At 40.8% G+C, this 15,127-nt stretch overlaps 1 protein-coding gene across 1 annotated transcript in view; it reads left to right on the top strand.

Moving 5' to 3' along the window:
• LOC116506592 (PH and SEC7 domain-containing protein 3-like) overlaps window positions 1–15,127 on the top strand; it is a 213,896-nt gene that overhangs the window by 180,080 nt on the left and 18,689 nt on the right. Inside the window, exons 13-15 of the mRNA XM_032214413.1 lie at window positions 9,237–9,394; window positions 12,071–12,215; window positions 13,533–13,676. Coding sequence (XP_032070304.1) covers window positions 9,237–9,394; window positions 12,071–12,215; window positions 13,533–13,676 — 447 coding nt within the window. The remainder of the gene's footprint in view (window positions 1–9,236; window positions 9,395–12,070; window positions 12,216–13,532; window positions 13,677–15,127) is intronic.

The raw sequence follows: 15,127 nt of genomic DNA, 5'->3' as shown, positions 1-15,127 counted from the left end.
AGCATGTGAAACCTGTATTCAGTATTATTTAGTGCAGATGCTCGGTTGACATCTTCTCCTCTATGCAGTCTATTTCGTTTTATACTTTCGTATAGGAAGAGAAAATAAAAAGAAAACTACTTCTGAAAAAAATTGGCAAAAAGCAAGCTGAGAGCCTTAGTGACAGTCTTAAACTACTTAAGTTGGCCTGCAAAACACTATTAAATATATTTTTAAAATAATTAAAAAGCCAATAATTTATTAACTCCCTCATGAACACCTCTGGGCTCAGGTTCTATTAAATGAAATTTAATTTTAAAAAAACCCAAACAGTAGTGGATTTTGTAGAGTGAGAGCAAGCAGTTTTCAATTCTTGAGAAATGTGTTAGATTGTAAGAGCCATTGGTTGCACAGATTGGTGGTAATGGAGCTTTGGGTTCCATACATTGGAGGGCACCTAATCTGTCTAAATCAACATTTCTTGGCAACTTTAAGATAAGTGGGCTTCAGCCCTAGAATTCCACAGCCAGCATGTAGTCCATACATTTTAAAGTTAGGGTTGAAAAAGACTGATCTAGATAATGGTCCAGAGATCAGATGAGTGATATATTTCTGTAATGTGGTTTGTCCATTTCATGATACATTCTTATATACAGACAGGTAGAACTTGTAGATAGGATTATGTACCAAATCCATAAAAGTGCTGAAACATTACAGTGTAGGCTAGCTCATTTTTTTAAGAAATTGGAATTGATGTTCATATCCATCCAAATGAAACTGCAGGCAAATGTACTATCACCCTTTGATTAAAACTTGATGGAATTTTATAGCTTCAGGCCCAGGATTCAATTCTAGAGGCAATGCCTACACAGGGGGGAGGGAGGGAGAGAGAAACACTCTGTTCATATAGTAATGTTGCAACTCAGTGTTGCAAAATGCCCATAATTATAGTTGGGTTTGGTAGATGAAATGTGCTTTGCAGTAATTTCTGGCAGAAGTGCAAAAAAAAAATGCAGGAAGCAAAATTGTGATGCTTTTCTCAATTGGGTTCCATGCTGAAAACTATTCTGTAGTATCCTCTGGCAATGCTTGAAAATGGAGCCTCTGTCTTCATCTCAATGTTCCTGCCCTCCAGTCTGCATTTGATCACAAGATTTGGCTGAGTAATCTCTGGAATGGGTTTTTGCATTATGCTTTGGGTGTATGAAATATCCTTCGTCTTGCCAAATGTAAGAAAAAATAGAGTGATGTCTCTTTCGTCTGTCTGAAAATTTAGAACAAATGTTGGCGCTGATACTTGACTGCATTCAAAATGATTTTTGCTTTGTGCGTAAGAGACTTTTAACTTTGCATACGTTTTTTGTTGTTTTTATTTTGTTTAGCATAATCAGATGCCTTCTTGCTTTGAAATTGTCTCTCTACCTTCAGTGAAAATTCAAGATAAATGTGTAAGGCTTGTTCAGCAAAATCGTAGGTTTTACTCGCAATTCAGAATTAGTGTTAGCCGTTCTGTGGTTTTATTCTAAGTATAAGAAAACATTCAGTTCCTAGGAACCAAATTGCTTTGCTCCCAACTTGAGGAAAGCCAGAACTGCTATCTTTTCTAACCTACTACTCTGCCCTCCCTATGCGTATAATAACCAGAATTCCCAACCATTTCTGACCTTTTCTGATGACTTCTAGTAGCACCAAAAGCTTTTCTTCCCTTCTCCAAAATCCCATCTTAAATGCAAATGAAGTGTCAGTTACTAATATTAATACAGGATTGGGAAGTAAAAGGGTAAACGAGTCCCTGCAGATTTTACTTCACTAGTTGTTGTTGACTTTAGGGGGTGGTGCTCATCTCTATTTCAAGGCTAGCATAACATCCTGGAGTGCTTTACCTTCCCACTGAAGTAACCTATTTATCTACTCACATTTGGATCAGTGGTGGATTTCAAAAAAATTTTACTACCGGTTCTGTGGGCTTGGCGGTCATGTGACCAGGTGGGAATGGCTTGGTGGTCATGTGACTGGGTGGGCGTGGCCAATTTAGCCATCCATTTAGTGCTGTTTCAAAGCATCCTCTGAAGCTGCGTTTAGTGCCAGGTTGTGGTCCTTCCTTCCTCTCCTTTTTCTCTCCCTCCCTCCCTCCCTCCCTCTATCCATCCATCCATATCTCATTCATTTTCTCTTCGCTTTTTCTCCCTTCCCTCCCTCCCTCTCTCTCCCCTTCTTTCTTTCCTTCCTTCCTTCCTGTGAAGAACCCCTGGTGGTCTTTGGTAGGAGGAAGAAAAGCCAGACGTTTTGAAACTGAGAACATGCCCATTGATCATCTGGCATTCTTAGAGCTCCACTATTGCTTAGCCTGAGAAAGGATAGCTAGCTGTACTTTCAATAAGCTCTCAACTCAAGCTCTATGCCAGAGGTTTTCAAACTTGGGAACTTTAAGACTTGTTGACTTCAACTCCCAGAATACTCCAGCCAGCAGAGCTGAATTCTGGGAGTTGAAGTCCACAATTCTTAAAGTTCCCAAGTTTGAAGACATCTTTGCTCCATGTACTTGGGGCTCCCCAAATGGTGAGGATTTATTTATTTATTTCTCTCTCGAAGCCCCCCCTGCTTTTGCCCCCAGGGGGATGCAGGGAGGCTTGCTAGCCCCCCACCTCTATTTTGAAGCCTGCTGGGAGCTAAAATGAACATGTGCCCCCCCCACACTCTATTTTGGACCTAGCAGGCCTCCCTGAAGCCTCCTGGGGGCTCATAGGGATCCTGGAAGGGGCAGGGGAAGGTAAGGTTGCAAGCACAGTGGGGATGGTGGTGGGGGCTAGTATAAGGTGACCAGATTTTCAGATTGGTAAAGAGGGACACCTTTGATCGGGGGGGGGGGGGGCTTGATTAAAATTTTTATACGGAGCAACACAAATTTTCATACAACGCAAAAATAGTATTGTAATATTTTTTTTTATTTCAACATAATTACAATTTACAAATATAAATTGTAACTTTTGCCAAACATCAAAATTTTGATCACGTGACCATGAAGATGCTGCAATGGTCGCTAAGTGTGAAAATGGTCGCTAAGTGTGAAAAATGGTCATCGGTCACTTTTTTCAATGCCATTGTAACTTTGGTCACTATACCACCTTTCTTGCCACAGTTCTTAAGTGAATAAGTGCAGCTGGTATTTTGTATTTTGGATAGAATCTTTTTTTAAATAGTCTAAGACAATTTAAAAAAAGAATCCACACAGAATAAATTGAAGTAAAACATTTCAAACTATTCCACAGAGAATAAATTGAAGTAAAACTACTTCAATTTATTTCAAAGTATTGTGCATAGAATTTTTAAAAATGGTTTCACTTCAATTTATTTTGGATAGAATCTTTTTTTAAATAGTCTGAGACAATTTAAAAAAAGAATCCACACAGAATAAAACTATTTTAAAAAATCCTATGCACAATAAATAAAATATTATTTTAAAATACATTAAAAAAATAAAAGAAAAAAACCCAGCTCACTTACCAGCAGGTTTGCACTCCGAGTCAATCCAGAATGATGTAGATGTTAATACAAAGAACTGAGCAAATTAAAATGGTGAAATTAGTCAGGGAAATATTTTTCAAAGAAACTTTGCCACCATTTTTCCCACATGAGCCGACTTCCAACCTCCATGCCCCTCCCCTCCGGAAAATTCAGGAAGGAACACTCGCGACTTCTCTAGCCAAGTATTTCCTGGAGCTCTATGGTACTGGGTCATTTTTTCTTGTAAAAGGAGGTAAAAGGGCGGGGGGGTTCCATTTTTTTGTTTTAATGTTTTAATATCTTCAATGAAATTACTGAGACAGAGAGAGAGGGGTTAGATAGAATGTCTTTTGTCTTGCCCCAGTTAGGATTTCTTATCCACTGGGCTTTCAACATGAAGCCAGAAAATCGGGACTTTTTAAAAACGCCCCGGGACATGGGACAAATTGTTATAAATTGTGACTGTCCTGCCGAAATTGGGACCTCTGGTCACCTTAGGCTAGTAAGCTCCGTGGGGGAGATAGAGAGACATCTTTAGACAGGAGGAGGAGGCAGCTCATTTGGGGCGCAGGGCAAACACCACGTGGCAGCTTAGGCAGGGAAGCCACCCAGGAGAAGTGACTGAATGGGGCAGATGGGTGGAGCATTTGCACTTAAAACAGTCTCCGCATGCGCACAACATTAAAAAAGGAAAAAAATATTTTTTTCAATGAAGACTGTTCTGCGCATGTGCAGAACAGAAAACCAAGATGGCACCGCCAAGGATAACTGGTATGGTCACGTGTCCACTGGAGTTACTACCTTTTCGGCTGAACCGGACCGTATCAGTAGGAACCCACCTCTGATCTGCATGCTTTCAAACTGCTAAGTGGGCAGGAGCTGGAGAGAGGGCGGTAGCTCACCCTGTCGCATGGAGCTTGGATCCCAAACATGGGCCGCCACCTTTCCAACTGACAAGCCCAACATCTTAATTATCATACTGCCCTAGTACAGGATTGTCTTCGCTAAAACCCTCAACTGTTCAAAAAGAGCATCAGCATTACTGCCATGCGTAGTTTACCTGCAAGTTTTAACTTCTAGATAACTTCAAGATTAGGTATGAAAGTGATAGTTCAGCACTATTCCTGATTCTGTAAAAGTGGCATGAAAAGGCTTAGGACCCAAAGAAGTCATACCTTTCTCATTTGTTTTTCCTTCTGTACAGAGAGTAAAAGCGCAGGCACCTGTCCTCAGTTGGCTTGGCTGCATTTCTGCCTTGCCCCATAACTCCTAATGGGCATCACTCTACCTGGAAGATACATTTAGTTGATTTTGTAGGCATATTTCCAGCCCTTTTGAAAGCATTTCTCCCATTTGCTTTGGTTTCTAATTTGCCACCTTCTCTAGATATTTAGCACATTATTCAAATCCATCGCTGAAGCCTGGGGGGATTTTTTATTTATCTGGTTACAGATTTGGGCAGTGGACTGTTCTACAGTAAATTTGCCATGGATCAATGCTGCTTTGAAATTGATTTAATCAACAGCTGACCTGTAACAACTACACTGAAAACTTTGGGTTAATTAGATGGCTACTACTAGAAGTATTTTCATACATCAGTGCTGATTTGGAATTCTGCACATTTTCTATGCCACTTCCTGGCATGATTTTTTTTTTCTTTTTGCTCAGAGTTCTCCATGACATTTTATCTTAATGGTCTTTTTGTAATTGAAGATGTCAGCTGTACAGAACATTCGATGTAGTTAGATGTAAGATAGATGTAAGGGAGAAAAATCGCCATGGCAAAATGAGGGGGATGCTGGGGAAATTGATTGGCTGACTTTGAGCCACTCACTCCTACCTTTGGAAAAATAGGGAAAAATAGGTATCTTACTTTGAGCAGCCAGAGGAATGGTTGGAAGGAAAGGAAAGCAAAGGAAAGCAAAGGAAAGCAAAGGAAAGCAAAGGAAAGCAAAGGAAAGCAAAGGAAAGCAAAGGAAAGCAAAGGAAAGCAAAGGAAAGTTTTCTAAGAATAGGTTTTATTGAACTCAGAGAATCTTATTTCTGAGTAGACATATGATGAATTGGCTTTCTGGTCCTTGAAGTGTCAATGTCCTAGACAGAGTGCCATTCAAAGTTGCCAAAACGTGCCGTTGTTGAGTTGCCACACATACACGCAGGAGGGGGTTGGTGCATGGCATGTACAGAAGGGTGCTGGGTAATTGGACTCACACTGAGAGAAGAGCCAGGAAGGCAAGCCAGCTGCGGTTGGTTCAGAAGCCATCCAGGCTCGAAGAGTACTTGCTGGAGCCAGGTCTAAACAGTATTTACTGGAGCAACTGGGAACAGGAAGGCGGGGCATGATGAGTCCATATAGCCAGCTGACTGGCAGAAGCCAGTAATGCTGGTTAGAAACCCTATTACTTGTATTGTTCACTGTGTGCCAAGCTGAGACTCCAGTAAAGAGACCGTGTGTCTTTGTCTGTGTGTGTGTCTGTGTGTGTGTATGAATATATGTATATGTATGTATGTATGTATGTATGTATATATACATACATACATACATACATACATACATACACATACATACATAGATACAATTTGTACATTTATTAGAACCAATAAGGTGTGGTGGTTAAGGCAGTGGAGGAGGAGTGGAGAGATCTGAGTTATAAATCTACCCCCAACCATTGAGTGACTGTGCCAGTTGCTCTTGATTAACACACCGACCTCCCAAGATTGCTGTTGCAGGGACAAATAGGAAGAAGTACTATATTCAGTGCTGGGATTCAAATTATTTTACTTCCGATTCTGTGGGTGTGGCATGGCTTGGTGAGCGTGACTTGGACATGGCAGGGGAAGGATAATGTAAAATCTCCATTCCCTCCCGATCAGTCAGAGGTGATATTTATTGGTTCTCCAAACTACACAAAATTTCCATTACCGGTTCTCCATAAGACTGCATTATTACTGGAAAGACACAGGTTGAGATATGAAAACTAATAACAAAATATTAGTCAAATTTAGTTAAAATTAGAGCATTATGTTAAAAATGAAGTGATAATGGATATAGTTAGATAAATAATTGATAATGATAACAATGTACACATATGTATTGGTTTGATAAGAGGAAATTTGGTATAAATTCTAAATGGTGATCATGAAAGGAAATTTAGAAATCCGTTATGTATAAAAGCTTATAATATTAAAAAAGGAGTAAGTCAAATTTAGTTAAACTAAGACAAAAAAAATGAAATGATGACGGATATTGTTAAATAAATGATTGATAATGATGATAATATAATATTTATATTGACACAATAAAAGGGAAAGTGGATATAAATTGTAAACAGTGATTAAGAAAGGAGGTCTAGAAACTTTGTTATTAAACATAATTAATTGTTATTTAGGGTTAGGGTTAGGGTTAGGTGTTATAAAGTGTTAAAGTGTTATAAAATGTAATGTTGCTGGATGATATTGAAAACAGATAACGGAATGCCATCATGTGATTTTGCTTTAAATGTTGGAATATTTTATATAAAGGTAAAAACAATCATAGTCATATGAAGATTGAGGTATATATATATAACACACACACACACACACACACACACACACATGTATATATGTGTGTGTGTGTGTGTTATATTTGTTATATTTGTTGTGTTATATTTGTTTTATATATATATATATATATGTCTCTAGTTGTTCGGGTTTTCTCCCGCGTAGAATTGGAGATGTCTTGGCGACGTTTCGACGAAGTCACATTCGTCATCTTCAGGCTGCTTCAGACTACTTCAGGCTTGGTGTTTCCAGGAGTAGTGTGAGATCTCGGCTGTTTGTCCCTTTTAACTGCCAGTAGGGGATTAACTTTTAACTGCCAGTAGGGGATTAAACTGATTGGGTAGGGGCTTGGCTGTGTCTTGATTAGGTGGAGGTGTGTCCTTATTTGGTGGAGGAGTGTTCTGTTCTGATTGTTTGGGGGGTTGTGTTTCATGTGAGGGTAGCTAATTGTGCTTTAGCAGTCTGGCTTCTGGTTCTGGGTCGTGCCTCCTCATTAGTTTGTGTTTTTGTCTGTTTACTTTGTGGATGTTTTTTGGTGATATTCTGTGTGGCTATTGTGGGTGTGGGCCTGGTCTCTTTCATCATGTTTGGGACTCGTTTGTTAATAAGGGCAGGCTTCCAAAAGGCTGGCAGGCGGGAGGTATCATCCCGCCTGTTCATGCTGTGTGGGCGTTTTTCTATTTCAATTGCTTCTCTGATTATACGGTTCTTGAAGTGTTCGGCCTTGGCGATAGTTCTTGTCTTATTGAAATCAATTTTATGTCCTGTGGCTTTGAGGTGTTGGACCAGGAAAGAAGTTGGTTCCTCTTTTTTGATTGCATTTTTGTGTTCTTCAATGCGTGCACTTATTCTTCTGTTGGTTTGTCCGATGTATGTGGTGGGGCAAGTAGTGCATGGGATTTCATATATTCCTTGATTTTCTAATTCAATTTTGTCTTTGGGGTTTCTTAGGATGGTGGATATTTTCCGGTCTGTGCAGAATGCTGTCTTGATGTTGTGTTTGCGGAGGATTTTGCTGATTCTGTCTGTGGTGCCTTTTATGTATGGGAGGAGGGCTTTTCCATTTTCTTGTTCTCTGTCCTGGACTTTAGTGGGGGTTTCTTTTTGGATTAGGTTGGTGATCTTATTTCTTTGGAATCCATTGGATGTCAGTACGTTAGTGAGAGTGTGTAGTTCGGTTTTTAGGTGTTGTTCATCAGCTAGGCGTTTTGTTCTGGAGATGAGTGTCTTGGCTACGGAATTGATCTGGGCTGGGTGGTGGTGTGAGAGTGCGTGCAGATAGCGGTTAGTGTGTGTTTTCTTCTGGTAGATGGTGTGTCCTAGGGAGCCGTTAGATTTCCTGTAGACTAAGACGTCCAAGAAGGGGAGTTGGTTGTTTACTTCTGTTTCCATGGTGAACTGTATTTTGGGGTGTAGGCTGTTGAGGTGTGTAAGGAAGTTGTCCAGTTGTTCTTTCCCATGTGGCCAGATTATGAAAGTGTCGTCTACATATCTGAGCCAGAGTTTGGGTTTGTGATCAGATTTTTCTAGAGCTTGGGTTTCAAAGTTTTCCATGTAGAGGTTGGCAATGACAGGTGAGAGGGGTGATCCCATGGGTGCTCCTTCTATCTGTTTGTATTTTTGTCCATTGTAAATAAAGTATGTGTTAGATAGGCAGTGGTTGGTCAGATCAAGGATGTGTTTGGGGGGGTGCACCCATGGGATCACCCCTCTCACCTGCTGAAAACCATCTCTGCTATGTATGCTATGTTAAGTTCCTATTCAAAAGGAAGGATATAAATTAATAAAATAGCATACATGAAACTTCGCTCAACAGATTTCCATATTAATTTGTAATTTAAAGGAAAGAGTAAACTTTGGTTAACATATCTATCACTTAGATGTACTGATGTTTTGAATCATTTTTTTCTCTGCAAAATGTATTTTTCTAAGAATACATTCTATTCCTGTGGGTATATTAAGCTTTCCACTTTGGATATGTTTAATAAGAGTGAATGGGGTAATTTCATATTTTAAGATAAGCAAATTATTTTCTCACTTATCCCTCATTTGCAATAAATAGGTATAAGATTGTAACAACATGCTTTTGCCTTTGTCACTTCTGGTGGTTGTTTACAAAGCAGTTTGATTTCTTGCCAGCTATTTGATTGCAGCCAGGGATTTAAAAAAACACACGCAAAAAATTAAATTTGCTCTTTTAATTTCTGCAGGACGAATACAAACCAGAGAAGGCTTTATCAGAGGACGACCTTAAGAATGCCGTCAGCGTGCACCATGCGCTAGCATCAAAGGCAACCGACTACGAGAAGAAGCCAAATGTCCTGAAACTGAAGACAGCTGACTGGAGAGTGTTGCTTTTTCAAGCTCAGTAGGTTCCAGTTTGGTTGCTTGCACGGTGTGGTTCATGAAAAAAAATATCTTAGGAACATTGGGAGGGTCTCTCCAAAGACTTGTTTCAAGTTCTTTTTTCCCCTTCTCTTTTTTTCAAACGGAGTATAAATTATAACAAAAGGAGAGTGGGCTCCATAAGTTAATTCTGAAGCTATTAGTGGCCCATTCTTCCCCTATAAAATGGTGTGCAGCTTAATAGACGTTTCCATTGCCAATTAGGTGGGTCTATGACAATTCACCATGGCTAACTCGCCATAGGCAACTCACCACAGCCAACAGGACAATTTGTTGTGGGATAAGAGTTAATACTAATATCAAAGAAAGGGTGGAATAGAATAATTAAAGGATGCAAAAGGAGGGTCAGAATGGAATATGAATGACAAAAATTACAATAATTTTTAATTTATTTTAAATAATTAAATTGAATTGTTAAATTGTCCCGTGGTGTGTTGTCCTGCGGTGAGTTAGCCATGGTGAGTTGTCCAAGTAGGAGAATTACTTAGTAGTTGCAATGCTGTCTCGGCCTTAAATCTGTATTGCAGGTCTACTATAATGTAGACAGGAGTGGGGAAGAAAAAGCACAATTTAGCATATGTAGTAATATGTAACATGCAGCTTTTAAGCCTACCTTAACAATCAAAGTTAAGGTCAGGACATGCTGCTCTAAGTAATATCTAAAAAAAAATCCTTTTAGTCATTTAAACTTTAGAGGAAAAAAGCTGCAAAAGAGACATGTACATGACTTTTGTAATTGCTGCAATGCAGATAGTTTTTTTATTGTGTAGAGCCAGAGTTTAGAAGCTATAGGGGTATATTTTGCAGATCGCTGAAATGCATCAAAAAATTTGAAGAAGGCTGATCCACCTTATCCACCTTACTAGCAAGGAAACTAGAAATGTAAATAATAAAGTTAAAATTAAATTTGGGGTAATTATAAAATTCAAATCGTCATAATGGTTATTTATGTTTGGAAAGAAGAAAGGGAGTGGCAATGTCCCTAGATCTCTCAAGTGGACTTTGGAGAATATTTGTAGTTCAGGGTTGAAATGAGGGATCCTTAGAGCTCCCTGAGCTTGGTTGTTTTCTTGCAGACTAGAGAGCGGGCCAGGGGTGAAATTCAGCAAGTTCTAACCAGTTCTGGGGAACCGGGAGTGGAAATTTTGAGTAGTTGGAAGAACCAATAAATACCACCTCTGATTAGCCCCGCCCCCATCTATTCTCTGCCTCCCAAGTCCCAGCTGATCAGGAGGGGATGGAGATTTTGCAATAACCTTCCCCTGGAGTGGGGAGGGAATGGAGATTTCACAGTATCCTTCCCCTGCCATGACCACCAAGCCATGCCCACAGAACCAGTAGTAAGGACCCCTCATAAATGGACTTTGAAGTCATTAATTAAATTCCTTGTGTGTCCAATCACACTTGGCCAATAAAGAATTCTCTTCCCTTCCCTTCCTTTTCCCTCTCCTCTCCTCTAATTCTAAGTCTAATTCTATCCTATCAGAAGCCTAGGTTTGGGCAAATGAGGCATTCAGTAAACTATAGGAATGACTCCAGAAGAGATTCTGCTTGCCATGGTCCCTCACCATACTCTGCAGGGTAAGATTAAAAAAAGTCAAATTGGCAGCTGTCATGGTGTGATCAAAATTCTACCTAAGGAATTGAAAAACAGGCAGAGTTTTGATCAGCCCGTGATGGTCACCATCTTGATGTTTTTAAACCATACCCTGCAGACATCTTGCCTCCTTGGTTGACTCAGTCTTAAGTTAAGGTTGTTACTGTCTTTTGAAGCTTAACAGAAAAGCACTCATTACAAGTAGTCTGCATTTAGCAACTGCCTTGTTTAGTGATCATTTGCAGCTGCAGCACTAACTCAACAGCCAATCCTCACATCCATGACCTTTCCTTTGTAAAGCAAAGGAAAAGGGATATGGTGGCTCAGTGGCTAAGACGCTGAGCTTGTCGATCCGAAGGTTGGCAGTTCAGCAGTTCGAATGCCTAGCACTGCATAACGGAGCTCCCATTACTTGTCCCAGCTTCTGCCAACCTAGCAGTTCGAAAGCATGTTAAAAATGCAAGTAGAAAAATAGAAACCACTTTGGTAGGATGGTAACAATGTTCCACGTGCCTTCAGCGTTTAGTCATGCTGGCCACATGACCATGGAGACGTCTTTGGACAGTGTTGGCTCTTGAAACGGAGATGAGCACCGTCCCCTAGAGTCGGGAACAACTAGCACGTATGAGTGAGGGAAACCTTTACCTTTAAGCAAAAGAAAGCTGAAGTAAGGTCAAAAAATTGTGATGTTTCTCTTTGCAGCTGCTTTGCTCAATAATCAAGTTGCGGGTCCCAGTTGTGGCTGCTAAACAAAGATTATACATATGCAAGGAAAAAAGATTATTGAACAAAAGATGGAAGGAAACAAGAAAAATATGGGGATGAAACATAGATGAATGGAATTTTCCTAAATGTGGTTTATGCTCAGGAACAAGTCCTGCATTATTGCAAGAGAAACTTATTCTGATGCAAGAATATATATAAGAGTTGCCTAAATAAGAAAGCCGTTCTTATTATGCCAGTGCAGATATTGAAGAGAATGTACAAGTGTTATGCCTAAGGCCAGCCAGAGTCACTGATTAATCTGTGTCTATTCCACAGGAGCCCTGAAGAAATGGAGTCCTGGATCAATAAGATCAATTCTGTGGCAGCCGTTTTTTCTGCCCCACCGTTTCCAGCTGCAATTGGATCCCAGAAGAAATTCAGCCGCCCTCTCTTACCTGCCTCCACCACCAAATTATCTCAGGTGATTGGGGTTTTTTTTGTTTCCTCCTTTCCTTACAGCTTGCACAAACAGGGCTTCCAGTATTATTTTCCCTTGCAATCATTCTCAAATAAGTGTATGCATATGGGCAATTGATTCATTAGTCCTGACACCAAAGGTAGTGTGGAGGCTGGCTACATGATTTTCAAGTCAGCTGGGTAGATAGCTGTTCTTTCTAGGCTGGCAGAATGGGAAATAATAATAGCACAAGCCCATAGAGTGAATTCTTCTTTGACCCATGATATGACTGCAAGTTAGGTACAGGTAGTCCTTGAGTTATGACTATTAGGTAGTCTGTCCATCCTGTTCACAACTTGTGATGGTCATAATTCAGGTCATGCATTGACCTGATTTTATAATCTTTTTGTGGGGGTTTGTTAAACTCCGTGGTCATTAAGCTAACCAATGGCTTGCTATAGGCCGATTTTCTTGAAAACCGTCATAAAACATGATCATATGGCTGTGGGACACTAAATGGCTGTAAACGCAGCCTGAATGCTGAGTGTCCGAAGTGCAGTCAATCACTCAGGTGGGGGAGGGGGGACTGTTCAAACTTTGGATCTAGGTTGCAACTACCACTAAGGAGGTCTTGTGTATATGTGAATAGCCACTAAGCAACTGGTTGTAAGTTGAGGGTTACCTGTACAGATCTAGGTCACATGTTGGATGGATCTTTCCCAATTTTGTTTAGAAAATAAAATCCATGCAATGTTTGAATTGCTGGTTTAGGAACTAGGAATATGTGAGTTTCAGATTTAGGAGCTGAACACTCCTAAAAGCAATAGAAATGAGTTTTAAAATCATTTTATTAAATGCACTAGAGCAGTGATAGCAAACCTTTTCAGCACCGGGTGCTGAAAAGGTTGTATGGAAACATTGCTCAGATACGTCCCCGATCGTTGGGGCCGCCCTCCTGAAAAAGCCAAACTTTCTGGTTCTGGTGCGCATACATGCCTAAGAACAGCTGGTCAGCATGGATGCACAGGCCGGTTTTTGGCACTGCTGCATGCGTGAAGGAATCATGCTCCGAAAAAGCCAAACTTCCAGGTTCTGGCACACATGTGCACCCAACACTCAGCTGGATGGCGCACATGCACACACCAATTTTCAGCACTGCGATTCAGCTGTTGTGGACAGCTGATCATCACGTGTGCATGCATGCCAGAAACCCGGAAGAAAACAGGCAAGGTTGTGCATGCTGGGCAACTTGGCTTCGCATGCCACTTTGGGCACGTGTGCCATTGGTTCGCCACCACAACACTAGAGGTACATTCTAAAGCATATAATTTACCTCTGCAGGATGACCAGCTAAAATCCCATGAGAGCAAACTGAAGCAGGTCTCTACTGAACTTGCCGAACATCGTTCCTACCCACCGGATAAGAAACTTAAGGGCAAGGAGATTGAAGACTACAAGTTGAAAGACCATTATTTGGAATTTGAGGTAGGTTGAGGTCAAGTGAGTTGTGAGAGTTTATATCTACTTAAAAGTGTTTAACTCTATAATTAAAATGGAGGGAATATTACTACATATTTTAATCAAAAAAGTCTAAATGGGAGAGAATTATCCTGTTGATGTCTATGTATTATTTAGACTCTCATGTCTGTTCCATTGCTTGTAACCTTCAGTTGGGAAAAGCAGCGGATCATAGGACAACGTTATCAATTTACCTTAAATGGATGCAACCAAAATCTAGGACCTATGACATTTGGCAAAGCTGTGGCTGCTTCATTGCTGCTGCACAACTGCAATCAGCCTCAATTACATGCAGGGGTGGGATTCAGCCGATTCAGACAAGTTAGGGCGAAATGGATGCTAATTTTACATCTGGTTCACCGAACTGGTAGTTATAAGGACTGGCTGGCCCCTCACCCCACTCCGCCCCTTCCAGGAGTCTCCACGTGGCCTGTTTTGGATGCCAGGTAAGTGCAGGGCCCCCTCAGAAGCTCCGAGAGGGCCTCTCGGAAATTCCGGAAGTCCAGAAACAGGTCTGTTTTCACATACACACCCAGAGGCTCGGGGAAAGCCTCCATAGCCTGGGGAGGACGAAAACACCCACCACCACCATGGTGCAGGAGGACGAATAAAAAATATATAAATTCATTAGAATATCACCTGCTAAACATAGCCAATTTAGCATTTTAAAGAAAACTGTTGTTTGTTTGCTTGTTTGTTTAAAATTATTTGCCACCCATCTTGTATCCAAAGACTCTTGGTGACTTACAACATTAAAAACATTGAAAAACATTAAAATCAATCCATCATAAAAAACACAGCAGAGAAAAACGTTAACAGGTTTTTAAAAACCATAAACAAAAGATGTCAAAAAAGGGAGTTGGACACACCGGGGGGGGGGGCAGGTGGGGTTGAATTTTAATTAGTCAACCATTTCCAGTATGAAGCTCCCCAGTGGTGGGATTCAGCCAGTTTGCACCCATTCGGGAGAACTGGTTGTTAACTTTCTAAGCAGGTGGGAGAACCAGTTGTTGGAAGAAATCTCCTTTTGGTTCTTTCCACTTTACAGGGCTAATCCTGTAATGAAGGCAGGAAGGAAGGAAACATTCTGGTGTTGTTTCTAGCCTAATCTTTATTGCCCTGCTTACAGAAACTTCCTCTCCCGTTAACCCTTATTATAGTGTAACAGCTAAGACGAAGAGCCTATCAACCTGAGTGTTGAGCTGGCCACGCCCACCCAGTCACATGACCACCGAGCCCTGCCTACCCAGCTGGCCATTAGGGCAGAGAACCAGTTGTTAAATTATTTGAATCCCACCACTGAAGCTCCCCCTTTGGGTCCTCAAGCCATCTGGCAGAGCCAAGTCTTAAGGCTCTTACAAGAGACCAGAAACATGGGAGCTATCCTCACCTCAGGAGAGAAGCTATTCCAGAGGGTG

This window comes from Thamnophis elegans, chromosome 3 (genome assembly GCF_009769535.1).
Source record: "Thamnophis elegans isolate rThaEle1 chromosome 3, rThaEle1.pri, whole genome shotgun sequence".
NCBI classification, from domain to species: domain Eukaryota; kingdom Metazoa; phylum Chordata; class Lepidosauria; order Squamata; family Colubridae; genus Thamnophis; species Thamnophis elegans.
The sequence above is the reverse complement of the archived record's forward strand: the minus strand, read 5'-3'. Positions and strand labels throughout refer to the sequence as shown.